This window comes from Penicillium robsamsonii (assembly GCF_028829455.1).
Source record: "Penicillium robsamsonii strain IBT 29466 chromosome Unknown utg000003l_segment0_segment0, whole genome shotgun sequence".
In the NCBI taxonomy this organism is placed as follows: domain Eukaryota; kingdom Fungi; phylum Ascomycota; class Eurotiomycetes; order Eurotiales; family Aspergillaceae; genus Penicillium; species Penicillium robsamsonii.
Window position 1 is genome coordinate 7086014 of NW_026643221.1, and position 27558 is coordinate 7113571.

Consider the following 27558-nt stretch of genomic DNA (forward strand, 5'->3'; position numbering starts at 1 on the left):
CTATCTCGGTCTAAGTGACTCTAGAACCTTTGGTGGTCTGAGTCATGTCTGGATTTATACCTACATATTTATATGTACGTATGAGTTCTGCTGACCAGCCTATGGCCATACATAGGGTCTCTGTGTAGATGGTTCATTACTCATGTGTCAATGTCAACATTGATCGGGTATTAGAAAGTAGAACGCCGAAAACCCCGTTGGGATCCCATCGCAACCTGGCTGGATCAAATCTGATCGAGTAAATCTATGTCTCCATCTTGATCCACGCTTCGGTGCTCCCTGGGCACATATCCTTCGATGGAACCGCCATTTGCATCCTCCGGGCGCATTTGTGGAGCGCCAGGAGCCTGCTGCAAACCACGTTGATTCTCTTTGATATTGACGTTAACACGCCCATCCGGACGAATCGTGCTGGTATCACCGCGTTCCAAGGCAAGCTCCCGGGACCGATCGCGATTCCCAAGTCCCATGCTCTGCAAATCATCGACAACGGAGGATACACTGCTAGTAGCGGCTGGTGCCTTCAAGCGCTTGGCGCGAGCTTCTTCAAGCAGTAGAATACTCGTACCCCGCGTATCACCGGCCCGTCGTTCCCACACAGGCTTCTCGGAAAGCTGCACCCGGATCCAAAGAGCACGCTCTGCGCATGCATCTGAGCACCACTTTTCGACGCGGTCCTCAGAAACGATATCGACGCTGCGTCCACGCCCCCCTGGGCCACTTCCTTTGGGGCCGTATTTAAATTGGAATCCGCCTCCTGGGCCTCTGTTTCCCTTGCGATACTTGCGAGGACATAGAGTGTATCCGCACGAGTCTTCAAAATTTCGCTCCAGGATCAGATTGTCGTAGTCGCTGGGGCGGAATGGAGCCAGCGCATATTTGAATTTTATAGTATCTTCTTGAGATGGTGCGGCAGGGTCGGCAGTCGGGGGAGGAGGGGAGCTCGAGGAGCTCGAGAATGCGGTTTAAGATGATATCTTCGGCGTCTTTTTGGGTCTGAATCTGCTGTGCGTGTTCCAGAGCGATTTCGAGGTGCTGCTGAGTTGCTCCGGGCCTACCTTCTAGGTATTTATCTTGCTCTTCTTGTGTAGGGTATAGGTATGAAGGTGGGGGTTGCTGGGCATTGACGGCGGCATATGTCTCGGGAAGAGAGGTCTTAAGAGCGTGGCTTGGACCTGACTGTGCCATAATTTTGAATCGAGGCCCTGGAGGATGTATTGGAAGGTAAGCTGGATTGAAAATGGGTTGAGTTGTGAGCTGAGACGAAATAGAAAAAAAAAATAAAACCAGCAGAATTCGGGTCCAAAGCGGAAGAGGCAAAAACCCCCCGGGATCCCCAAATATGGGACACTTCACTGCTGACGTAGGCTTTGGGCCGTGACATGGGATCACATATGTAGTAGCTCATACATATTGTATATGTTGTACTTGGTACAATTTACGAATATTTCTCTATACAAGGTCGACATCTATATAGCTGTCCAGTTACCTAGTTACCTAGCTACCTAGCTACTTAATATCCACTGAAAACAAGTTAGACTACATATATGTAAAATGCGTTTAAAAATCATACAAACTTGAATTTCAACACATTTCCCCCCTCATGTGCGTGTTCCCTGGTTGATGTTAGCCGCCGATCGCTCAGTGGAGCCCATTTCCCTCATCCCGCCAAGTGACGACCACCTCTCTACATCCTCCCTACATTTTTCTTGTCTTTCTGACCCTGTTCTTTTCTTTTCATCTTGCAGTTCTTTGCTGGCCCTGGATAGGGTGTTCGGCTCTCCACGTGAGTACTTCCGTTCCCTCCCCCCATCTCCTAGTCGTAGGCACCCGCCCATTGACGTCGTCCGTTTTATCTAAGCTGACACCCCATCGTACCATAAAGGAATTGGTTCGTTTCGCTCTAAATATCGCATGCTACACGTATTGAAGTTGGCGAATTTCTCTGTACAGATATTCTAGCGTCATTGCGTCACAGACTCGTTCAGCATTCCTCACTCCACACCGATTATCTCAAAGTCTGAACCTGGGACTTGACTTGCCAGATGTCAGGTCCGCCCTTTACGGTCCGCTCGGTCTTCGAGTATGCTTCGGGCCACGATGACGATCTCAACTTCCCGATCGGTCAAATCGTGACCGTCACCGCCCTGGAGGACGACGATTGGTACTACGGTGAATACTCAGACGCCCAGGGGGCCAAGCAGGAAGGCATCTTCCCGAAAAACTTCGTTGAGAAATATGATCCTCCGGCCCCTCCGAGACCGTCTCGACCCAGACCCAAAAAGGAGCCCGAGCCGGTGCCAGTCGAGTCCCCCGTGGTCGAAAGCAAGCAGGCTGAGCCCGAACCCGAGGCAGAGGTGCAGCCCACCGAGGAAGAATATGAGATTGCATCCCCGCAGTCACCTCTGACCCAGTCCCCTCCTCCACGTGCGAGTGCCCCTATAGCAGAAGCTGCATCCTCGCCCCCGCAGCCGGCAAAGGCGCCCGCTCCCGCCCCTCCCGTGGCCCCAACTGAATCCGCAGCCAAAGCACCCTCAAAACCCGCACCTCCAGCTGTAGTGGAGAAGCCTTCGGGGTCCTCGTTCAGGGATCGCATTGCTGCCTTCAATAAACCTGCAGCAGCACCAGTTACGCCGTTCAAACCGGGCGGTTCCCAGCCATCCTTTATCAAGAAGCCTTTCGTCGCGCCGCCTCCTAGCCGGGACGCCTACAAGCCTCCACCAAGAGAGCCCGCACCCAAGATCTACAAAAGAGACGAGGATCCCGATGTGAAGGAACAACTTGCCCGCGAGCCCCCGGTCTCTGAAAGCCGACCTGCTCCCGTTGAAGGCGAAGAGGGCGCGGAGGACCAGCCCAAGCCAACTAGTCTGAAGGATCGGATTGCGTTGCTCCAGAAGCAGCAATTAGAGCAAGCTCAACGTCATGCCGAAGCAGCTCAGAAGAAAGAAAAGCCCTCCCGCCCTGCTCCTAAGAAGTCGATGGATGAACCTGTGGCTCCCACAGTCCTCGGCGAGGAACAAGAGACATCCTCTGTCGAAGAATCATCGGCTGTCCGAGATCCTAGTGCTGATACATTGAGGGCTGCGGCCCCTCCGCTGCCCGCTGCCCCATTCTCGCCCACCCAAGAAGTAGCGAGTGATGCCAATGACGCCGACTACTCCGCTGCTGCAGACTCCGAGGATGCAGGCGAAACATCCACTAGTAAGGATGATGAGGAAGATCAGCCCCAGCCTCGTCCGGTCTCCCAGCGTCAACAGTCGACTCGCGCAGTTGAGCAAACTGCCGAGGCAGAAGTTGAAGACCATGGCGAAGTAGAAGATGAGGAAGAGGAAATGGATCCTGAAACCAAGCGTAGAATGGAACTGCGTGAGCGAATGGCCAAGATGAGCGGCGGCATGGGTATGATGGGTCTCTTCGGCCCGCCGGCCGGAGGTATGCCAGGCATGTCTGGTGCCGGTGGTGCTCGCAAGCCCAAGACTCCCGGCGAGTCAGAGAAGAGGCTCGGTGAGCTCGAATCTGAGCCCACTTCGCCTGGCAATGCACCCCCGGTTCCTATGATTCCCCTTCCTGGAATGAACGTGGCTAGCAAGCCGGTGCCTTCTTCTAGTGAAGTGGAGAAAGAAGAGGAGGAGCCTTTGGCAACTCCTCTCGCGGAACAACACCCTGCACGCGAGGTGCCAGACGTCGAGGAGGTCGTCCACGAAGGTGCACTGCCCCGCGGTTCCATTGATCGCCCGGTCCCGGCGCCCCCATCCCAGGGTAAGCTATTCTCTAGCAGTCTAATGCATGGTTTCAATTCCTGACATCTACAGATCGTTCGGCACCTCCGCCTCCTCGAGAGTCAAGACCCGTCCCGACTGTCCCAGGTGAGCCACCGGCTTCCCTCCGCCGGTTCCTGGAGGTAAGTGCCCAGATCCCGATACAATTTACTTGACATAGGCGTTGACGATCATAGCATACACAGGCCGACCAGTTCCTCCTCTACCACGGCCCTCAACTGCTGATAAGGGTGACGAGTCTGATGATGAATTGTCGGTGCACACATCTAGTCTGTCGTTGAATACCTCGGTTGCTCCACCACCGGCCGTGCCTGCACCTGCGATACCTGATCAGATTGACTCTCGCCGTGCCGAAACATATGACCCCCTGTCCTCTGCCGCTTCAACCCCTGCGGCCGAAAAGAGAGCTAGTCGTCTACCACCTCCCATTCCAGTCAATCCACCCATGCCACCATCATCGCAGGGCCGCGCTCCCCCGCCCCCGCCCCCAGATCAGCTCCGTCGCCGGTCTACCGCTGATAGTCGCATGAGTGCGTTATCCACCCCTCGACAGGCTGGAGAAGAAGCGGAAGGAGAGGTGACTGAATATGATGGAGATTACGACACTGATATTGCGTCGGGAGTGAAACACAAGGATGCTCTGAAAGCCCACGAACGTGACTCCGGCTTTGACGAGGGTATTCCCACCGACGACCATTCCATTCAGTCCCCGCGCAGCCCCCAGGAATCCCGGCATCCCCCACCTCCTCCACCCACGGCTCCTAGGGCAGTTCCGCCTCCACCCCCAAATCAGCCGCCCCGGAATGCCCGTGCGTCTATTGACACACCTAGGGGACCGCCTCCTCCTCCCCCGCCCAGAGATCTCGTCAGCGATGACGATGTTGAGTATGACCCTTTCAACTACTCCGCTCCCCGACATGGTCTCCCCACATCTCCACCCCTCCCGCTCGGTCGCCCAGAGGCTCCTCCTCCTGTCCCACCGCAACAAGCGGCCGATGAATACGACGATCTCTATGATGCACCCGTTGTGCAGAGCCCGGTAAAAGAAAGACCCTCTCCATTGCATGAGAAGCGTCTTTCACTGGCGCCTCTGCCTCCCCAAAGCCAGGCTTCGGGTTTGCCATCTCCGTCCGCGGCCCGAACCCAGCGCGCATCTATGGATCTTCTAAGAAATCAGCCTAACGTTCGTCGGTCTATGGATGTTTCTCGTCCATCTATTGACCAAGGCTATATCGCCACCGATGTTGATTTCGCCGAGTATACCCTCTGGTGGACTAAACCCAACACCCCGCCTCCAGCGTTCCAGAATCGCACTGATCTACTTTTCGAGGTCGAGGAGACTGCATCCACGAACCGTGGCGGCAAAACTACAGTCTCGAAGGATGTCTATATCCTGTTCCTCGATTACTCCCAAACAGTCTTGAATGTCCAATTTGACCCCAAGAACCCCGCAGATGCTTCTTTCGAGCAGCGTCATGAACCCCCGCCGCTCCCGCTTCGTCAGGACCAGCTCGAGCAGGCTCATCTTCAGCTTGGAACGCGAATCTCCGAAGCCGTCAACTCGATCCAAAACAGCACTGTTGGAGACGGCACTCCGTTCGGGCTAGTCCAGTACCTGCTCAATCCCCTTTCGGACGCGCTGCTTCCTGTGGGGACCCGCGGGTACGGTTCCTTGGTTTATTCCAATCTGGCCAATGCCTCCGTGTCTCAGAATGATGAAATCCGCGCCGGTGACATTGTCAGCTTCCGCAATGCCCGATTCCAGGGCCACCGCGGCACCATGCACCAGAAGTACAGCGCCGAGGTTGGAAAACCTGACCACGTCGGCATCGTAGTCGATTGGGATGGCACAAAGAAGAAGATCCGAGCCTGGGAGCAAGGCCGTGAGAGCAAGAAGGTCAAGATGGAGAGCTTCAAGCTCAACGACCTCCGCAGTGGCGAATGCAAGGTCTGGCGAGTGATGCCCCGTAGCTGGGTGGGCTGGGAAGCCAGTAAGTAACTGAACGAAAGGATTCTGGGTTGAGAATTCGACTTTTCTTTTTGTTGCAGTTGCGCTATGAGCAGACGACCGTTTCTTTTGTGTGTTTTTTCTTTTGCTTGCCCCCTTCTAGATTGGGTGGGATCATGTATGAATGAAAAGGAGCCTCCTTTCTCCCCTGTCTTCTATATTCTTCTCCCTTTTCTCTTTTCTTGTCCTGCTCCCTCTTGTGAATCATCCGGACTTGGTGTGGTAATATGAGATTGGTGGTCCCTGTTTGATGGAGAGCTGAGCGAGCGTGCAGCTTTTCTTTTTTGTTTTTGTCAATGGTACATCTTGCATGGTTCTATCCGAGCAGACTATGAGATACTATTCTCTTTGGTCTATAGATTGTCACAGGTTCGTTTGTATAAATTTCCAACGTTGGAAAGGAAAGTATTGTATATGTATGGATTCCTAGACCAACGACCATATATATCCTGTCCAGGTCCTACTCAACTTCACAAATTATCACATTTTACAGTAATTAAGGCTCACAGGATATTCGATGGGGCTCGGCCAATAAGCCCAATTCCTCGTGTGTTCTAGAATCCACGCCCCGTCTGAAATAAATTAATCCCAAAATTCCAACGCTAAGAAAGTTTCCTTTGATTAACGGATCGAGTTCGAACAGCCAAACTTAACTGCCGACTCCACCACTTCGTAGCTGTTTAACCCTTTTCTTCGAACAGCGCCTCAAACTCGGTCCAATTAAGCACAACCCTACTCCCCGGATATGCTACATGCCGTACATCATATGGTAACCCGATACCCGAGGCTAAATAAGAGGCAGTGAGCGGGATCCCTCGCCACACGACACATCGAGAGACTGGGGCCCCCGGTCTTCTCAACCCCCCATCACCGACAGGGGAGGGGGAAGAGGGGCTCCAATTATAACGTTCGTTCTTTTTTGGGGGGTTGAGTTTTCGTACCACATTGGTGGAAATTCCTGGACTTCAGCTCGTACTTCGGATATTGATATTCGCGATCGGTTGATTCAGACAAGTATCGGATATCAAAAATTCTGGCTTCTATGCATTTTCGAAGCATAGATCAATTCAGGGTAACAATATACCGGTAGTTACTCGGGTCCACGGGTGTATGGCACATTTTAGGACTTTTAATACAATTGACATGTCCAATGTCGGAGATTTTCATTTTTTTTCCCCCCAAAAAGAAACCAACCTTTTTGGTCATTGGCCCGCGGAGTGCTTGTTTCCGGTTTGGATGCTTCCAAGGTTTCCCGTAGTCTTTGATCCGTTGGATTTATGACATCAATCTAATCAATTCTAGATCTTATATTTTATATTTTATAGTACCTAAAAACTTGGATTCAAGAGGCCTTCAACTGTGTAAAAAAGAAACCCGGAGCCGAAGCGTTTAATTACTATCCACATTGGGACTAGTCAGGGGCACTATACCGACTAAGACCGGACGGTTTACCATTTCTTTTTTGGCTACATAATAATAAGCCTAACTATTTCTAGTCAACAGCGGAAGTTTCAAAAGCTTATAGGCGGGGGCTTCCCAAACGGCTGTCAAGCCTAACCAAAACGTATTTGGAGACGCGCTTGAAGAGTTTTGCTTTTTTTTTTTTCCCACTCTAGCCTTTGGGCATTTGCTTATGTAGTTCATACCCACAGAGAGAAATTCATTTCTAATACGAACCTCTATAAAAAATGTTTTTTTTGGGTCGAGTGGAGAGTACCTGGACTTAATCGTGGTTTCTACCATGGTTCGGTTTTCTGTTCCAATTTAGGAAGTCGGAAGCAATAGATGCAGAGTCCATTGTCCTGCAGTCCTGCAATGTCGGAACATTCATTTGTCCAGGCCTATTATTATTATCCTGCAGTGCAGATATCTTATATTGTGGCTGTACCCTCATTTCTCAAAAGCCGTATTTTCCAATGTATTGTTCTATTGATTATGATCTCGATCTCCTACACAATATCTAACTTTATTGCATATTGCAGTATGGCATGTCTGATTAGCCTGTGTTCTACCCCAGGGTTACTGAATTTCCCTTGCTGCCGGCCTAAGCAAGGAGTTCAACGGACTATATTGTGTGTGACCCTATCTTGTCCGATGTGAGAGCTTGGATGAACTACTGAGCACCAAATCAAAATCCTGGAAGTAATGGGACGATCTTGGTGTTTCCCGTGTCCAGGCCCCCGGAACTACCCTAACCAATGAGTATTTCCCCTTGATTTTACGGAGTCCCCCGGTTTCAGAAAACAGAAAACAGCACACATCATACATGAAATTGCAAAGAATTGGCCACACATCGACCTGCCCGACCTATCCAGTAGTGAGGCGTTCAGCCCCAGGTTCCACCTGGAAGCGAGACAAGAAGTGATCCTTAACATTTTATTTTACGCAAGGGGGTGAAACCAATTACAGTAATTTTGTGAAATTGGTACTTGCTCTCGAAGAGGATCTGGACCCTTCGCTTAAGTAGCTATACCATACCATACCTACATTGGACCATGGATGCAGTCTCGGGAAGCCCCTTGGTCAGTATACAAAAGATGCAGTAAATAAACAGAACGTAGAGAGGACATATGTAAATATTATAAACTATATTAAGGAAAATATAGAATTAGAAGGGTTAATATCGATCGACTGGTGGACACCAATTTGGGACGATCATCTAGATCCCTTTCAATTTTTTTTTTTTTTCTGGTATGCCGCTAAGAGAGCCCTGGGGAGTTACAGTTCTGAATCCATTGCAAATCTCCCCTCTCATCGCATTCTTCGCCTCAATTTCCCCAGTCACTCTTTTTTCCTTGACCTATTTCCTTCTCGACTAACTCTGCAGCCTATTGCTTTTGCCTATCGCTCTGCTGTGATCTGTCAATCCCCGCTAAATACATTCATTGGCCTTGGACCCGGACCATTCACGATACACGCCTTGAACTTAGCATTCCTTGCGCCTATTCTCTTCAGGAGACATTTCTCTCCCCGACTACAATCTGCACTCGTCGTTGCACTTGAAGGTCATGCCGCTCATTTCATTCTCTGGATAAGGATATCCAGTGAGTCACTTTGAAGACATTGAGCCAAACCGGGACTCTGATCAACTCTTAAGCTACTTACGTACCCACTGGACTTGACGACATTCAAATCAATCTTAAATATCACACAATTGCATTCATTCCTTTCCTATCACGAGGCCCCAGAGCGCCTCGAGCCTACCATCCATGATGAATCGATTCCGCAAGCACAAAAAGGCGAAGGAGCCCGCGGAGGATCAAGAAGGGGCCTCATCAGGGTTTAGTCTGAAGCCATCGAAGAAAAAGGAGACGCCGGAACCCACACCAGATTTCGACCTATCAGCCGCACTGCCCTCGACAGACAACTTCCGCACCAGTCTGTTAATGCCCAAGTTGTCCGCTCGATTTAGCATGCTGAAGGAACAGGACGACCCACTATCAATGCTAGGCAAGGCCAGTGACGATAGCGTGTTGTTTCCCAAGCGCGCGTCGCGACTCAATTTATTCGGCCACAGCCCCGCCATGCTGGCAGATATTGACGAGGTTTGCTCCAACGACGGTAGCCGACCCTCCCTTGCACTCGACCGCAGCGGTTCTTTCGCTTCCGGTGGGGATGGATATGGTACAGACGACGACCGATCCCAGGGGGGCAGTATTATGAGCAGAGCCCGTCGCGCCGAGGGCAATAATCTGTTCGGAGGTCGCCAAAAGATTTACAAGATCCCGGTTAGATCGCCAGCGGGAACAAGCCCCGATGCGCCAGAGGGTGGTCAACGGACCATGGGAAAGCCGGTATATGACCAGGACATGAACCTATCTGCCTTTCAGCGGTTGCGGCTTAAGGAGAAGGAAGAGAGAACGGTGGAGGCAGCCCGGGAATCTGGATATGCCGCCTCGACTGCTTCTTCTAATAGCCGAGCCACATACTCCTCCACCGCATCGGGACCTCTGTCAACAGTTCCCACATCAACTGGAGCAACCTCGGTCGACGAGTCACCGTTGAATACATCCCAATCTCCAATGACTGGTTATCCGTTCCCGGAAACCCATCCTGAATCCTTTCGACCCGGTCCCGGGATGTCTACCCCGCGCAATGGTTCAATCCGTAACCGTCGTCTCTATGGACAAGGATTGACTCAGGCTGCTCAGAACCAGCAGAACTCGACCTTGAACCGCCTGGAGAGTTTGAGTCGCCAGCGGGCCGGAACTCCAGACCTCCCCTCTTTGAACCGCAACTACTCCAGAAGTGCCACTAACCTGCGGGGCCGTCTGCAAAAGCTTGCGATTGTCGAGCCACCTAGTTCACAGCCAACTAGCCCTCCTTCGTCCGCAACGTCCCCGAAGGCCCGCATGTCCGGAGAAGCTGCGCCCAGAGACCACCTATCGCCCACAGCAGCAACGTTTGGGGCTCCTCCTTTGAGCCCGCCCACAAGCGAAAATGACGAGGGTTCCTCACTGTTGGCCGCATCACTTCACCCGGAGGATCATGGAAAGGCTACCGCCATGGGCTTGTTCAGCCGGCCTAGCACTGGTTTCGACGAGCAGGCATTCTCCCGTCGCCAACTTCAAATGCACCAAGGGCGAGAGACCCCGCCTCCGCGCCGTGCATCACCTCCACGCCGGCCTCTGCCGGCAGAACCCGTAGGCCGTGCTCGAGGACTATCCAAGTCCAGCTATCGTTCCCGAGCAGGGTCCGCCTCGTCTCACTATAGTAGTGATGCGCATCGCGGCATCGATCATTCTTGTGCGTCCAGCGTTGAGGCTTCTCCTTTTAGACCTGGGGTGAGGACTTTCTATGCCAACTCGAGTGCTAGCGAATCTGGCGACGAAGCAGAGAACAGCTCTTCGCGCGACACCCCTTCTGCGGCTGCGCTGGCTAGCGAGTACGGCCCGCCGCTTCATCACTCAAGCGTAACATCTAACAAGTCATCAACTCCCTCGAAGGATCATCTCGAAACGCTCCCAGAAGTAAGATACTCCGATCTAGGTGATCTTAGACCTATCAACGAGAACGACCTTGATTTCACGATGTCACCCCCTGAAACCAGCGATAACACACCCAAGAGACCAGACTCGCCCACCCTGCAGCCAGATCAAGGGTTTGGTGGAATGGGGGGAATGGTTCGTTCTCACCTGCGCCAAGAAAGCGACAGATCTTCCATATTCCCTCCTCCTTCACCCCACCAGAACGATAGCTATTTCCCTAAGATTGCAGCCCAGAAACCGACTCCCCAGCCACCAGCCGCTCTTCCCAAGGTAGCACAGCCCCCCGCAGAGGGTCGGCCATCGTCAGAGATACGCCCAGGTACCTCGAGCTCGCAATCTCCTTCTGGACATTTTACGGAGGGCGCGGGTTCTCGAAACAGCGAAGAGTCATCTGCACCTGGAACTATTCCCGACACAGTACCCGCATCGAACGGCTCCTCCTGGAGGGAGGAATTAGAACTTCATCATCGTCGTCATGGGAGCACGGAGACCCAAAGGGAGCGAGAAGAATTCGCCATCGAGCTGGCAGAGAGGCGTAGAAAGGTGCAGGAGAAGCTGCGAAGTGTTGCTGAGAACGACAGTCGATCCAGCAGCCCCACTCCTGGCAGGTCAACTCCGGACTTGTCTCGGACTGGTAATGCATTTGCCATGTTGAAGCAAAAGTCCAGTAAACAGGCTAGCGGAAGGCCGGATCAGAAGAAATTGTTTGGTTATGTCGGTGGCAATTCGTCCACGCCTGCTCTCTCTTCAGATGACTCGTGGCGTGAAGAGGGGCCTTCTTTCAACCTCGGCCGGCACGCCAACTCCAGCTCTCCGCATGTTGGATCAGAGCGTTCGCTCAGGTCTCGCATGCCATCTATGAGCCGCGATAACAGCTACGAAGACTCACGTGAGTCCAGCCGTAGCCGCGGTCACTCGCCTTTCCGAGACCAGAGAGATCGTGCAGGCTCAGATGCCTCGGGCCGGTCCAAGAGTCGAACCAGACTTCGCGAACGGGATGACCTTGAAACTGTGGACGAGGGTTCAATCATTGCACATGAAAAATTCGTTGTTCCTGAGGGCTATGAGCCTCCCATGCCTGTCTCGCGCCCTACTTCGAGTCGTCCATCAGCAGAAATGTCAGACTCTGCGAACTTCGACCGCACTTCCTCTACCGCCTCGGGCAGACACCGCAGTACCAGCCGATCTGTTACACCCAGCTTCCAATACGAACGGCCCTTCCAGTTCTCGCAGTCCAACACGTCCTCAATCATCGGTGCCTCGCCCCGGGCCCCGCCTGCAGCCCCAGCCTACTCTGCCAATGCCACCCCTCCGCTGAATGAAATGCCGGAATACAGCTCGTCTACATCCCTGGCTTCTGCATCCAGTAGCTCACAAATTCCCCAACGTGGTTTGGGGCACGGCTCCCTCCTGAAGCGCCCTGTGAACAAAAAGCAGATATCCGAACCTACCTTTGTCTCATCCACGTCAGATGTCCCTCTGGTCGGTCTCCCACCCGGATCCGCGTTGCCCTCACCCAGCAGCGCACCTCCGGTGCCACCTATGAACCCCCGCCGTCGCCGCGGAACCGCCACCCAAACCATCCTGGATGCCTTTAAGAGCGATAAGGGCGACAAGAACGACTTGTCGCGGGCCGCTTCCCCTGCCCCAAGCGCTGCAGAAAGACAAAGCGGCTTCCCAGATGAAGAGAAACGTCCGCGTTCCCGTAACCGTCTCCGCAAAACTTCAAGCGAGGGCGGCAACCTGAATGGACGCGCGCGCCAGGGATCCATGCCTGGCTCTCCGCCGGCTGTTCCTCAATACCCGCCTCCTGCTATCCCCGTCGATGGAGGCATGTTCTAAACATCTCTTTCCTTCCCACCCTTTATACCTTTCACCTTGCCTTGACCTAGGCTATCCTTATTCCCTTGTTGTCTCATTTACCTACACCTACTCTACCTACCATTCCCTACACACCCCTTTCCGGGCCTTTTCTTCTCTTCTCTGTCCCATCTTTCCTCTCTGGGCTCTCTTATCATTTCTGCTGTGACGACTAGATACCACTCGGTGCATTTGAGCGTCTCATGTCTACTTTCGATCTTTTCTTTCTTTTCCTTTTTGTGATAAACACTTTTGAGCAGGATTTTCATTTTCAATGTATGTACCCTATATTTTTCAATTTCAGTGGATACACCACTCGCCATACCAGCCGTTCATGGTCTTGTAGACTACCCACTCAAATTAGGTGTAGAGCTTTCTCTCTTTGCGACTGGCTTCGGCTGACCAAAGGCTATATATATTCTTAATGCTCCTAAACAAACCCCCTTCAAGCTCCTACTGTGGCACGGGGTATGCGGACAGTGACTGGTTATAGTCGACCTCGAAGACCGACTAGTGAAGAGTTATCTTATCCACTTTGCATATTGCATGCGGTTGAAAAGTATGTTAATGTTATATATTTCTTTCATCTAATCTAGAACCATACATTTTCAGTGCGATTCGTTCAAGCTTTCTCCACTGCCGTCTTGAGGTACCCCAAGACCCTCTCAACAAGCCACTTTCGCGGCTCAGCTTGGTCGTCATTACTCAAAGCATGAGAAGCATTGGGAATAACACCAGTGTGCTTTTCATCCCAAATCTGATATTTGCCATCATGGTCGGTAGCCTTCTGCCACCTAGCCAGCATCTTTTCCTTATCCACCCAATCGGGAATGGATTGATCTTTTCCAGAGATCAACACCATGAGCTTATGATTCAACAGTCCCCGCTCCTGGATCATACCAAAGGTAGTCCTAAAGTGCTCATCGCTCAGATCCGAGCTGAACAGATCATCCTCTCCAGGCGCCTGGGGACTCTCAGGACTAACAAGACTCAAGAATCTCCGACAGCTAATTGGGGTGTTGGCAGGATAAATCATCGAAGTCAACGAAAGGGGCAGCATGGTATCATGAGGCTTTCCCTCAGCAACCGCCGCCTTCGCCAGCGCCTCCATCTCATCATATACAGCACGAGCCTTCTCAGGCGTCGTATCTCCAATTCCGCCTTTCAACACGCAGAAGATCGCCTCGCGATCAGAAACGGGCGCTTGCATGATTGCGCCGTCCAACACGGGGCGCGTGACATGTTCGATATCGGCGTCGAAGGCTGGGATCTTTGTGTGGGGGTTTGATTGGGACAGATAGTGCAGGACGCACTGGCTGCCCGTGGAATGACCCATCATCGCGATTTTGCCACCGCCGAATTTATCGGTCTTGTAGCTTTTGATGTATTCCAGACATTGAGCAATCTCGTTCGTATCACGGTCGAGATGTCCAACACCCCATGATTGGTAGGAGGAGGTGAGGTTTAGTGTGAATAGAGACCATTCTGAGTTTTGTAATGCGCGCGCGAGATCGGCCATGTAGGATGTTGTTGCGAGGCCGTCGCCGAGTCCTCCTACGAAGAGGAGACTGTGAGGTTGGCGGACGGTGCTGGAGGCATATTCGAATGTGACGAGAGTTTCGGTCTACATCGCGATCGGTTGTTAGTTGCAATTCGAGTGTTATCATTGACAGCCGTGCAGAAACGTACGTAGTGGTGCAGAATACCGGGAAGGCCTCCCTTAGGCCAGAACTTAGACATGTTGGTGAGTGTGTGTGTGAGTGTGTAGTGGGGTAGTGCGTAGGTGTCAATTGAAGGGGAAAACTTTCTAAGCTAGAGAGGGCCTTCGGGATGGGGTCTTTTCTTTAATCAAACAAATTGCCGAGACCGGCTTTGTGTCTTTCCGCCATGACGGAATATGGACAATTTGTGTCGGTTAGTTTGAACCGAATAACTCGATCCACAGGGTGAACTGCTTCAGGCCATCTTATCAATCTGATTAAACCGAGGCAAGCCGAAATATTAGGTAACAAGTCTCACACCCATGGGACTGTTTAGTGCCAAGGTCAAAGCAACGGAAAAAAGAGTAGACTTTGAGGAAATTATATGGATGTCTTGAACCAGGTATTTCAGTATACCTATTTAGGTAATACTGCGTATCATAAAACGCCTGTATGTTATTAAATACTTTGATACGTATTTCATCTTAACGGTAAATACAACAGTCAGATTACTGTTTCCGCTAGTACGGTCAAAAGAAATACATGAAGCTTGGGAAATAAAGATAGGCCAATAAAACCCCACCGTTGAGACTAACGCTGTGGTTCACATGCAGCCTAGTTGACACTAGCTGTTATAGGTAGGATCAACAGATCTGATTAGATTGATTGGTTGGAAACAGGAGAATCTGATTAGATTGCCCCCCCTGAAAACTCTACCCGACGTGCGGGCGGGAGTAAATTCGGCAACACCTGCATCTCAATATGTACAAGACTTTTCTGACATGCTTAGGAATTCTTGGTCACTCGTTAGCCAGCCTTACCCGACTTTATATTGGAAGATCTTTGCCTGAAGAGGTGTTCGTAATAACTCATTTCATATTATGAAAATCAAGACTAAAGTATGTATGCAACGTTGCAGTCATCATTAGACCATGAAAGCCATTGCGTGGCGTTGGAAGAATCCATTCATTGCTTCCTACAAGCGAGCCAAGAAATCAACTAAGGAACGTGCACGGCAGAGTGAGGCCATTTTCTAATGCTTTTTGTTGTTACACGCTTGTTGCGCCAGGGCCCAAGCGGATATTACCATGTATTATTATAGATAGTTGTATTTGGACAATTCTATACAGCATATTGTATACTGCATTGCAAAAAGTATACGGAGTCATGTGTGTGCGTGTGATGTTAAAGGTGGGTCTCGACTATCAGTCTACCTCATTCCTCGCTTCCATCGGGCTTTTCCGCTCAGACGCACAATCATGGGTCCTCTGCGCGGTTGGCCTCCGAAACCTTGGAGACCAATTCCTTTTCAGCTTGGAGTTGATATTGATATGTTTCAGAATAGGTTGATCATATCTACGCCTACAACATATTTTCTGTTCATCTCTGTTTTTATGATGAGCAATAGGCTAACTGAACCGGGTGTCTTCATCCATTGAACCAGTCTTGGCGTAACATTTCTTTCTTTCTCGCATTTTTTCCTTCCTTTTCTCTCATGTGGATCCTGTGGATACGTTTTGTACCGTACAGTATGGTATATAGCTTAGAGATCTGTAATCGCATACACGTATGGGTTCAAATCAGGAAAGATGAAACCAACCGCCACATGCTTTGGCTTGGTATCCTTTTGGCCTTTCAGAACGGGACTGTGTCGAATAATCCACCCCGCAATAGCCGATCTCGGTGATGATATGCAAAATACCTACAGGATACAGTCTGGATACTTCGGAGCTTTAAGGCCTTGAGGTGGAGCATGATGCAACAGAACCGTGGCTAGTGGGCTATATAGTGACACACTTCCGTCAAATCGTCCGAAAGGCTCCAAATTTAATAGTCAAGCTCCAATTCATTCCTCACATCAACTCGAGGGTAATAAGACCAGCTGTGCTGGTCCGCCGTCATAATGGGCTTCATACCTCTCGAAGATGCCTATATTCACAACGTGCCAAATGGAATTGAGAAAGTGACAGACGTGGATGGCGACTTTAGCTCATTCCCAATCGCGAATCTTGCCTCTGAGCAAATCACCACTCTGACCAGCATGAAGGAAGAGATTGTGCTGTTGTCATGGCTCATGGTGCTGTTGCGCAGCCGGGAAGACAGCCAAATATCATACGAGTGGTCCCACAAAGATTTCGCAAATGGCGTTGAACCCGATTCGGTGAACAAACTATTGATGAATGAAGTAATGAAAGGATTACAAAGTAATGTGGGGGAAGTTGCGACTGCGATCTCTCGGAATATCAGCACGGGAGCGTCAGGTCCCGCATCGCTCCTTTTGAGTACCAGCTCTCTTTCTCGAACATTTGAAGAAGCCAAAGATGAAGTAAGTGAACAAATAAATCTATAGGCACTCAGTCATAGCTAACCGTAATTGAAAAGGGTATAATTCATCTCGAAGTCCGGTTCAATAATGCCCACCTCGAGATCCGCCCACTGTGGCACACCGAGAACATGCTGCCATACACAGTGAAACACCATGTCGAGGCACTTGCCGACACTATCAGAGTATGCCTCACAAATCCTGAAGCGACCATTGAACAGTGTCTTCGCCCGACTGCAAGTGACCTGAATGATATATGGGGGTGGAACCACGAGTTGCCTCCCACCTACAGCTTTTGCATGCAAGAGATGGTCGCTGAAAGAGCTTGCGAATACCCAGACAAAGTTGCCATTGATTCCTGGGATGGCAGTCTGACCTATAGCCAAATTGATCAGTGGTCCACTTCCGTGGCGTGCTCGCTCAAAGAAATGGGCGTCGAGCTGCACGATGTCCTTCCTGTGTGCTTCGAGAAATCCAGGTGGACGATCGTCGCTGTACTCGGAGTAATGAAGGCAGGCGCAACCCTTGCGCTCATGGATCCAACTCTTCCGCTTGCCCGTCTTCAAAACATGGCGGTTCAGGTCGGCGCAAAGTCGATGGTTTCGTCCCGCAAGCAGCATGAGCTGTCACTGACGATCATGCCAACTGGAAACCACTTAGTCGTTGAAGAAGATGCTTTCACAAATCCATCAAACTCCCCATCAATCTCCGACTTACCCACTGTACCATCTTCCGCCCTTATGTACATCATCTTCACCTCTGGCAGTACAGGCACTCCGAAGGGAGTGAAGATTTCTCACGAAACCTACACGAGCAGTGCCATTCCTCGAGCAAAGGCAGTTGGATACACGCCGGAGTCTAGGGTTCTTGATTTTGCATCATATGCTTTCGACGTCAGCATCGACAGTATGCTTTTAACCCTCGGAAACGGTGGTTGTCTTTGCATTCCATCCGACGAGGATCGACTGAATGACATCAACGAAGTTATCCGCAAAATGCGAATCAACTACGCTGGTCTGACCCCCTCAGTGGGCCGAATTTTAGACTCAGATGTCATCGCATCGCTCAGCGGTCTCGGCCTCGGAGGTGAAGCAGTTTCAGCAAGGGATGCCAACAACTGGGGTAAAGAAACCAGAATCATCATTGGTTACGGTCCCTGTGAATGCACTATTGGATGCACAGTCAACAGCAGTGCTGCTACTGGCAGAGACTACCTCTCCATTGGCCCAGGCAACGGCGCAGCCATGTGGATTGCCAACCCGAACGATCACAACGAGCTTGTGCCAGTCGGCGCGGTAGGCGAACTGCTCGTTGAGGGTCCGATTGTCGGACAGGGCTACCTGAATGACCCCGAGAAGACTGCTGCTGCCTTCATTAATGATCCACCTTGGTTGGTCGCAGGCCATAAAGACTACGCTGGTCGTCGGGGCCGTCTGTACAAGACTGGAGATCTTGGAAGATATGACCCCGACGGTCTTGGCGGTATCGTTTTCGTTGGACGAAAGGATACTCAAGTCAAGCTGCGCGGACAGCGTGTCGAATTGGGCGAAATTGAAAGTCAGCTAAAGGCTGTTCTGCCTTCAGAAGCCAACGTCATTGCTGAGGTGATTAACCCTAAGGATTATGGGGGCCAGGCAATGCTCGTCGCGTTCGTTGCCTTCCAGCCAAAGGGACATGGACAGGCCGAGCTTGCCTTGGACGAGATCTCAAGCGAGTTGAACAGCATCTTGACAAAGGCTAATGCGGACGTGGCGAAAACTCTGCCGCGATACATGGTGCCGACGACATATATTCCGGTTAATCTTATGCCAGTGTTGATTTCAGGCAAGACTGATCGCAAACAACTCCGAGCGTTTGGTGCGACAGTTGATTTGCGTCAGCTGGACCAAAGAGCCGCAGGCAGTGCTTCTCGGGAACTGAATGAGCTTGAAAAACGCCTGCGACAGGCCTGGGCCGAGACACTCAAACTCGACGCAGAAGTCATTCGTCCCGACGACAACTTCTTTGCACTGGGTGGTGACTCCTTGGCAGCAATGAGACTCGTGTCTGTTTGCAGAGCGCAAGACCTCGATCTTTCTGTCATCAGCACTTTCGGAAACCCTACCCTTTCGGCGATGGCCACTGTCGTTCAGCCTTGCACATCTCAAGTACAGGAAGAGATCCCGGCATTTTCTTTGATCTCCCAATCTGTGGAGAGCGCCCGCCTCGAAGCAGCACAAGCTTGTGGAGTGGATCAAGAAAATGTGCAAGATATCTACCTCTGCACACCCACACAGGAGTCATTGTTCACTTTCTCGCTCAAATCGACAAAGGCGTACATTGCTCAGAGAGTGGCATGTATTCCGTCGGATATCAGCCTGGATACTTGGAAGAAGGCTTGGGAAGATGTCGTTGCAGCAAGCCCTATCCTACGATCTCGTCTGGCACCGCTCCAGGATCCCGGCCTTCAGCAGATTGTTGTGAAGGAAAGCGTCTCCTGGAGGTACTCAACCGACCTGGACCAATACCTCGAGAATGACCGAAGCGAGAAAATGAATCTTGGGGGAAGTCTGGCTCGATACGGTCTTGTCAGTAATGCAAATGATGACAAGCGGTATATGATCTGGACTGTCCACCACGTTCTCTACGACGGATGGTCAGAGCCAATCGTTCTCAAGCAAGTCAGCGATGCCTTGCAGAACCAACCCGTCGAGATCCAGACACAGATGCGAAACTTTGTCAAGTACGTACGCGATACAGACGAGACTGCCATGCATGACTTCTGGCGACGGGAGTTGAAGGGTGCTGTCGGGCCTCAGTTCCCCCGCCTACCATCTCGCGACTTCATGCCAACTCCCAATGGCTTGATCGAGCATCAGATTTCCCTCGAGACAGGTGCCGGCTCACCTTTCACGATGGCCACATTGATCCGCGGCGCATGGGCCCTCGTTGCATCTCAGTACACTGGAAGCGATGATGTAGTGTTTGGTGAGACACTCACTGGTCGTGATATTTCGCTGCCGGGTGTGGAGAGCATCGTCGGACCACTGATCGCAACAATCCCCATCCGTATCCAGGTCCGCCGATCCAGCTCAGTCGAATCGTACTTGCAGATGGTACAGCAAACCATCTTGGCTCGTACACCCTACCAGCACATGGGTATGCAGAACATCAGAAAAGTCAGCCAAGATGCGCAATACGCATGCGAAGCTGGCACCGGTCTGGTCATCCAGCCCGACCCCGAGTACGTGGGTAGCGATCTTGGATTTGAGCTTGGAGATGTTGTCCGTGAGGCGCTTCATTTCAACCCATACCCGCTCATGGTGGCCTTTGGAATCCGCAAGGGTGGCCTCAGAGTTTGCGCTAGTTTCGACAGCAGCCTGATCGAGGGTTCGCAGATGCAGCGGATCCTTGCCCAGTTGGAAACCGCTTGCGTGCAGTTGTCCAAGGGTCTTGACAAGCGTATTGATGAGATCTCTTGCCTTCCTGAAACAGAATTGGACCACATCTGGGAATGGAACCAGGCCCCTCCTCTTTCCATGGACGAAACCTCCGGCAACCTTCGCGCTCATACGAGCACTAAACAAGGATCAGTCTATCCTCGGGTTATGATTCCTTGGGTGTGTGATGCTCGCAACTCGGATTTGTTGTCACCCATCGGTAGTGTTGGTGAGCTCTGGCTTGAAGGGGCTTGCCTCTCTGGAGAAACAGTCGAGTCTCCTGCCTGGCTCGTGGCCGGAAGTTCTGGGTGCACTGGCCGATCAGGAAAGGTGCAGCCTACAGGTGACATGGTCCAGCTTCAGGATGATGGAAGTTTGGTATTCATTGGCCGCAAGGAGAATGTCGTACCCCTTCAAGGACACGCAGTGGATATTGCAGACCTTGAGTCACATTTCGCAAAACACCTCCCATCAGGAGCTCGCGCCGCTGCATCTGTGTTCCAGCCGTCGAGAGAAAGCATTCAAAAAGTGACAGAGCAAGAGCTGGCAGTCTTCATCGAGGGCCAGCCTTCTCAGGAAGACAATGTAAGAGTCATGCCGGCGAAATACGAGATGGTTGGCGAGGAGACGACTATCTGCGACACTATTTCTGTTACACTTGCTGTGTCATTGAAGAAGCTCGACAAATTCATCCGAGACTCACTGCCATCCTACATGGCCCCCTCTACGTACGTTGTGGTTGACAAGTTGCCCGCTGGACTGGAGCAATTTGACCACACGTCCCTCAACAAATTAGCCTCAAATATTCCTCAAAGCGTTCTCGAACAGCTCCGTGGAGGCTTCAAAGAGGCATGGACAAAGGGCTTGGCGCAGACAAACCTATCACCACCAGAGAAGATCTTGCAATCCGCTTGGGCGAACATTCTCCGGTTGAGCCCGGAGCAGATTGACGTCGACGATAACTTCTTCCGTCTCGGAGGCGACTCTGTCTTGGCAATGAAATTGGTGTCAAGTCTCCGCACACAGGGACACAGCTTGTCAGTGGCCGATATCTTCCAGCACATGCGTCTTGGCGACGCAGCCAAGGCGTTGAAGGTGGACCAAGCGAAGGAAAATGCTACGCCATACAAGCCTTTCTCCGCGCTGAGCAACTTAGATGTCAAGCTGTTCTTATCCTCAACTGTCAGGCCCAAGCTTGCCAACCCAGGCTGGCCCATTGAGGATGTGTCTCCAATCACAGATTCCCAAGCGCTCGACATCAGAGGAACCATTGGAGCGCCACGCACTTCCATCCAGTACACCATGCTGTACTTCGACCAAACCATTGATCGCGAGCAATTGCTACGTGCCTGCAATGACCTGGTCAAGACCCACGATATTCTGCGCACTGTCTTCATTGAGCATGAATCGTCCTTCCTTCAAGTTGTCCTCCAAGATGCACACGCCCCAGTGGTCATGCATCAGGCTGACAAGGATATTGATCAATACGTCACCGAGCTCTGCACAGCAGATATTGAGTCAAACTTCGAGCTTGGATCGCCATTCCTCAAGATCTTCCATGTCCAGGGCACCGATGGAAAGCATTGCCTCGTGCTAGGTCTTTCACATGCCCAGTATGATGGTGTTTCCCTCCCCAGACTGCTCCAAGACTTAGAGACCCTGTATGCCGGAGGCAAGGTTGTAGAATTTGAGCCATTCTCCTCGTACATGGTGCGAATTTCCGATGAACGTCTACAAACTCAGGCAGTCAACTACTGGGGCGATCTTCTCAAGGACTCGACATTGTCTGTGCTCTACGGAGCCTCGGCCCAGCCCACAGACAAAGCGCTCTTCCACGAGAAGGCGGTCGAAGAGTTCCAGCCCGTCCCAGAGATCACGACAGCAAACGTGCTCACCGCAGCGTGGGCACTGGTACTCGCCCGTCGTTTGGGCAAACCCGATGTGACATTCGGCACGGTGACCTCAGGCCGCACGATCGACCTAGCAAATGTGGAGAACGTCATGGGTCCATGCTACCAACTCACCCCTGTCAGAGTGAAGTTTGAGTCTCAATGGACGGCGATAGATCTGTTGCGCTTTGTGCAGAAGCAGAGCGCCGAGTCCGCAGCGCACGACTTCCTCGGATTCGAGAAGATCTCGAAGCAGTGCGCGCAGTGGTCACCGGAGGCACGATCCTTTGACTCGATTGTCCACCACCAAGACTGGGATGATTTCGATGATATGCCATTCGCTGGATCTTCTTGCAAGGTTGATATTTCAAACCCACATGGTGATGCTGCTTATCCCTTGAAGGCTGTCTCGTTTGTGCGTGGTGGGAAGATCCACGTTGGATTTGTTGGAAGTGAAAGGGATGTGACGTTTGTGGATTCCACTCTTGATGAGTTGGCTGCTGCTGTTCAGGAGTTGTCGGGTTGTCGTTCTGAGCCCCTTGTGATCAATGCCTGAATATTTTATATGAGATATGATGTTTTTCTAAAGGAGGTAGATTGAAGATATTGTTTTTGTTATTACTTCTTTCGCCACATTCCAATGTCTTTTCCATAGAACTATGACTTGCATAGATACTCAACTCCTTCATTTACTACTTCATATTTTGCCTTGAATGCAAAAAGATGCCAGGCATTTCTACCCTCTGTACAAGGCAAATTCATAAGATGGCATAAGAACACTAGTAAAAAAAAATAAAAATAGGTATATTAAACAAGTACTAAATTTAAATCGAATCTATAATCTTTTCTTCAAGTTGCCACTGTCTGGTGCATGACATTTGCCCGGTAGCTGTCAGACCGCTGGAGCAGTTCGTCATGGGATCCAGAATCAGTGCAGACACCACCATCAATTAAGAAAATGATATCGGCTTTCCGGATAGTGTGAAGACGATGAGCAATGGCAATGACAGTGATTCCCCGGGCGGCCTTCTCCAGACCATCCTGCAAGAGCTTCTCGGATTCAGCGTCCAAAGCACTAGTCGATTCATCAAGAATGAGAAGCTTGGGTTTGCGAACGAGAGCACGAGCGATGGACAATCTCTGCTTCTGGCCTCCAGAAAACTGGTTACCACTCGGTCCACAGAGGGTCTGGTAGCCATCCGGCAATGACACGATAACATCATGGATGTTTGCGAGCTTGCAAGCCTCTTGGATTTCTTCAAGGGTCACATTGTGGCCGGGGCGGGCACCAAGACCAACATTGAATTCAATGCTTCCCTCGAAGAGGACGCTGTCTTGGGGCACCAGGGAGATCCAGTCACGGAAGGAGACATCCGAGGTCTTGGTCACGTCGACGCCATCGATCACGATAGAGCCAGACTCAGGTGTGTAAAGGCGTTCGACTAGGGAGATGATGGTCGATTTACCGGCACCACTGGGTCCAACTAGGGCACAGAACTTGCCGGGGCGAATATCAACATTCAAGCCCTTCAGCACCTTCATATCCGGCCGGGCAGGGTAGCAGAAGTGGACATCGCGGAGCTGCACACTCGAGGCCGTGCTACCAGAGTTGTAGGTTGGTTTCTCTTGGATTGCCTCAACATCCTTGTTGTCGGGTGATGTGAGCCGGGCATTCATCCCATCCTTGCCGATCTCGATCAAGCCAAGAATTCTGGACATTGCCGATCGCGCAGCAGAAAGCTCGGGTGCAAGTGCGAACATCTGACTCCAAAGCAGAGCACTGACCAGGAGAGAGAAGACAACAATCAGGAACTGGGTCTGAGTGTAGTTGCCGTTGACAATCTGCTTGGAACCCCACCAGTATGCCAGTGCATTCACCATGTTACCGAGGAAGTAGGTCATGGCTTGCCACAAACTTGCCTGTAAGGTAACCATGAATGTCTCCTTACGAGGTCCTTTCAGGGATCGTCGGTAGGTCTGAAGAGTGTTTTCTTCGAGGGAAAGAGAAGCGATTGTCTTGATGGAGGTAACTGCTTCCACGCCGATGTCGACAGACTTGGTGTAGGCGTTTTCATGACGCTCCTCAAATTTGCCGAGGACCATCAGTTCCATTAGACCAGCTCCAAGAAGAAGGGGGACAAGTGCTAGGCAGACCAAGGCAATTCTCCAGGCAATAATGTGGGTCAAAATAATGGCGGCGACGAGATTAACGGAGATAGAGAAAAGAGTACCAATGACAGATCCGCTCATACCGGCAAGGGCATTGCCATCTCTGGTGATATAGGACAGAAGGAGGGCAGGCGATCGGCCCTTAGACTGATGCCACTGGAGATCTTGTTCAAACAGTGACCGGAATGACAAGACTCGCACTTTGTAGACAATCTTCTCAGAGACGAGGCCAAATCCTCCCCAGCTGACGATGTTTGCAAAGAACTCGATGATCGCAAGAACGAAGAACATCAGACCGTAGAAGTTACCCCGGTCGCTAATACTGGCTGGACTGTGGCAAGGGTTCAAACTTCCGACTGTGTTTCCAAAAATGACGGCCTCGCCAGAGAAGGCTCCGCCGACCATGCTGGAGCCGAAAAGGGCAGCGAAAATGACGAGCAAATGGGGCTTTAGAGCTGGTGCATAACCCTTGCAAAGAGCCCATACTGATTTGACTGGAGTCTCAAGCTCTTCCTCTTCCTCCTCAGAGTCACCGGCTGGTGCTTCAGTGGTTGAGATACGGGTCTCCTTTGTGGGCTCCATGTCATTTGAAAGGCTGTCTTTCTCGTTTTCGGCGTCAGTAATAGAGGTAGCGTCGGACTTGCTGACGCTCTCAATGCTGGCAGTGATATCAGTCTTGCTGGATGCGGATGCGGCTCCAAGAGTCTGCAATTTGACTAGCTCAGAGTAAGGCCCATTCCCAGCCATCAACTCCGCATGACTTCCCTCCTCTAAAATATCTCCCTTGTGCATACAGACAATCTTATCCGCATTTGTGATTGTTGATAGGCGATGAGCAATTGTGATGACAGTTCGACCGGTTGAAATGTTGTTGATGGCCCGCTGAATACGCTGTTCACTACGTGAATCCAGAGCAGCTGTGGCTTCATCCAGAATGAGAACTGCAGGATCCTTGACAAGGGCACGAGCAAGAGAGACTCGTTGCTTCTGACCACCACTGATGAGTCGACCGCTAGAGCCAACCAACGTGGCGTACCCATACTGCAATGCTTCGATAAAGCCATCCGCATCGGCAAGTGCAGCAGCGTGACGGGCCAATTGAACAATTTCGACGACTTCTGGGCCCCGTTTCTCTGCTGCCACCATAAGGTCCTGACCATCCCTGACTTCGGCGGCGAGATCACTGAGGTCCGTTCCAAGGAGTGCCGTCTTCAAGTGTGCATGGGCCGGTTTGCTTGAGTTCATCAAGCCGTGTGCGATGTTCTCCAAAAGGGAGCGGTCGAGAAGGGAAGGCTCCTGCTGCACAAGACTGAGGAATCCTCTCAGGTCACGGGTATTGATATCACGAATATTCTGGCCATCGAAAGTGATCTCACCTTCAGTGGCATCATATAAGCGGATAACCAAACCTGCAATGGTGGACTTTCCACTTCCAGAAAGACCAACAATAGCCGTATGCTTCTTGGGAGCAATGGAGAGATTGATCTTGTTAAGAACAGTGATCTCTGGCCTGGAGGGGTAAATGAAAGAGACGTCCTTGAACTCAAATCCACCCTCTGCCTGGGTGAGGCGAATGCCCGCGTCAGAATGTCCATCAATTAATGATTCACGCTCGATATCATCACGCAGCTTGTGGTAGCAAGCAACAGCCTGTGTAAACAAGTGGATGAAAGGTGCAACTTGGCTCAGAAGCAGGGTAGCTGTTGTTCATGTTAGTAAAACATTCCACAGTAAGATATCCATTAAACTGACCTTCAACCAAGACAAATATAACAGTGAAGACAGACCCGACGGTGGCACCCGCTGACTCGGTGCGCACTGCTGCGGCAATCTGCTTACTTCCTTGCCAGAAAGCAAGACCATTCGCACCATATGCGACGAAATACAGGACACCGGCTTGAATACCAGTGGCATTGGCCTTTTTCAGTCCTTCAGTTTCCGAGTCCTTCAGCGCCTTGGAGAACTTCTCCTCCAAACGACCGTTCGCACCAAAGGCGTGCACCACAACAATGTTGTTGAGCGCTTCGGAAGCAATTGCCGCAGCGGAAGCAGCATAATCTGACATGCGCCCGGTGTATTTCTCAATATAATAACTTCCAACAAATGACATGATGAAGTATGCGGGGATCAAGGAAAGCAGCATCGCGGCAAGAATGGAGTCTTTGATGAATGCAACGATGTATGCCGTGACGAAAAAGGAGAAACTCGAGATGCAGATTCCGACCTTCTCGGCTGTACCGGAGCGAATTGTTTGGATATCGGTGTTAAGTCGAGAGGAAACTTCTCCGGCGGGCAGGTTATCAAAGAAAGAGGGTTCTTGTCGGAGTAGGTTCTGGAGATATCTTTCGCGGAGTCGCTGCGCCAGGCGCGCACCGGTCATCGTCCAGCATAGCAGGTGAAGGTAGATTAACACGAATTGAGCAATGCCAAGGTACACAATCAACACAATTTTGCTGTTCATATCTGACTGATCGGTGGAGTCCCCTGAGGAGTTGGCAGACTCCTCACAGCTCACTGCGTTGAAATCGTCGATCAGTTGGCCGAATATGATACCAATGATGGGGAAAGGGACACCCGATCCAATTGCAGACACCAGGCCAACAAAGAGGGTGCCCAATTCTAGTCGCGAGGGATTGGCAGCCACGAGCAGCCTCGGATAGTCTGCAAGGTTGCCGAACCCCATGGTGACTTAAAAATGGCGTTCAACACTGGGATTGTCGTTTGGGTGTTGAAGAAGCTAAGTTCTCGCAAGCGATCAATTTTGCGCTTTGTGAGTTTGCCAGTGGCGTCACCATGAAAATTGCACCCACTCCTTAGCGTAAATCCATTCGGTGAAGCGACTTTTAGCTGTGGGTTTCAACGAAGACTCAAAGAAAGATGTATGCCAAGTGTGAAGATGGATATTTCCAGGTGATTTCCGGGTGTTTAACATGCCGAGCTAAATTTTCAATCAGCCGACATCGGTTTTGACAGTTGGACCCGAAGATGCAACCCACTAGGGGACGGCATGAAGAATTTCAATTATACGGAGGGGGTTATCAGATCAAAGTGGAGCCTGTGTACCGACGTTCCGCACTACCGTCCATACGTGTATGTTCGGGTGGATACAGCTGTATTGTGTATGTTAATTCAAAGGGTACATATTTTACATCTGAAATATACTTGTATTTTAAATGTGGAAATCTCAGGCTGGTTGTGGTGGAGTGGACATGATGGGAGATTACGGAAAGTCTTGATGAACCGTCTCCAAACTCTCTCAGGGCTATGTAGCAGGTATCATATTTATTAGTACATGTGTATTTTACTCTCATCTTTCGTAGAACTATCTATGGATGTATTATTGGTTGATACCTTGCATGTTAAATGTGCGAAAACAAAATTCTGCAAGAACGTTATTATTTCATACAATATACAAAAACAACA

The 27558-nt window shown here is 51.0% G+C and overlaps 6 protein-coding genes across 6 annotated transcripts; 3 read left to right on the forward strand and 3 right to left on the reverse strand.

Moving 5' to 3' along the window:
- Positions 1-224: 224 nt before the first annotated feature.
- Positions 225-1188, reverse strand: N7447_007448 (Rtr1/RPAP2 family protein phosphatase; the record flags this gene model as incomplete). The annotated part of the gene is made up of 2 exons (XM_057231710.1): positions 225-951; positions 1007-1188. The coding sequence occupies 2 exons, from the start codon at positions 1186-1188 to the stop codon at positions 225-227; spliced, it is 909 nt and encodes a 302-aa protein (XP_057086800.1).
- Positions 1189-2045: 857 nt separating this feature from the next.
- Positions 2046-5778, forward strand: N7447_007449 (SH3 domain protein; the record flags this gene model as incomplete). Its single annotated transcript, XM_057231711.1, has 3 exons — positions 2046-3759; positions 3813-3901; positions 3940-5778. The coding sequence occupies 3 exons, from the start codon at positions 2046-2048 to the stop codon at positions 5776-5778; spliced, it is 3642 nt and encodes a 1213-aa protein (XP_057086801.1).
- A 3218-nt stretch (positions 5779-8996) lies between these two features.
- On the forward strand, positions 8997-12617 carry N7447_007450 (uncharacterized protein; the record flags this gene model as incomplete). Its single annotated transcript, XM_057231712.1, has 1 exon — positions 8997-12617. The coding sequence occupies one exon, from the start codon at positions 8997-8999 to the stop codon at positions 12615-12617; it is 3621 nt and encodes a 1206-aa protein (XP_057086802.1).
- A 640-nt stretch (positions 12618-13257) lies between these two features.
- sidJ (putative siderophore biosynthesis lipase/esterase) lies at positions 13258-14375 on the reverse strand (the record flags this gene model as incomplete). The annotated part of the gene is made up of 2 exons (XM_057231713.1): positions 13258-14259; positions 14325-14375. The coding sequence occupies 2 exons, from the start codon at positions 14373-14375 to the stop codon at positions 13258-13260; spliced, it is 1053 nt and encodes a 350-aa protein (XP_057086803.1).
- Positions 14376-16238: 1863 nt separating this feature from the next.
- On the forward strand, positions 16239-22522 carry sidD (nonribosomal peptide synthase SidD; the record flags this gene model as incomplete). Its single annotated transcript, XM_057231714.1, has 2 exons — positions 16239-16661; positions 16718-22522. The coding sequence occupies 2 exons, from the start codon at positions 16239-16241 to the stop codon at positions 22520-22522; spliced, it is 6228 nt and encodes a 2075-aa protein (XP_057086804.1).
- Positions 22523-22815: 293 nt separating this feature from the next.
- On the reverse strand, positions 22816-26818 carry N7447_007453 (ABC transporter ATP-binding protein; the record flags this gene model as incomplete). Its single annotated transcript, XM_057231715.1, has 2 exons — positions 22816-25835; positions 25888-26818. 2 exons carry the CDS (start codon positions 26816-26818, stop codon positions 22816-22818), a joined length of 3951 nt encoding a protein of 1316 aa, XP_057086805.1.
- Between the last annotated feature and the right edge of the window lie 740 nt (positions 26819-27558).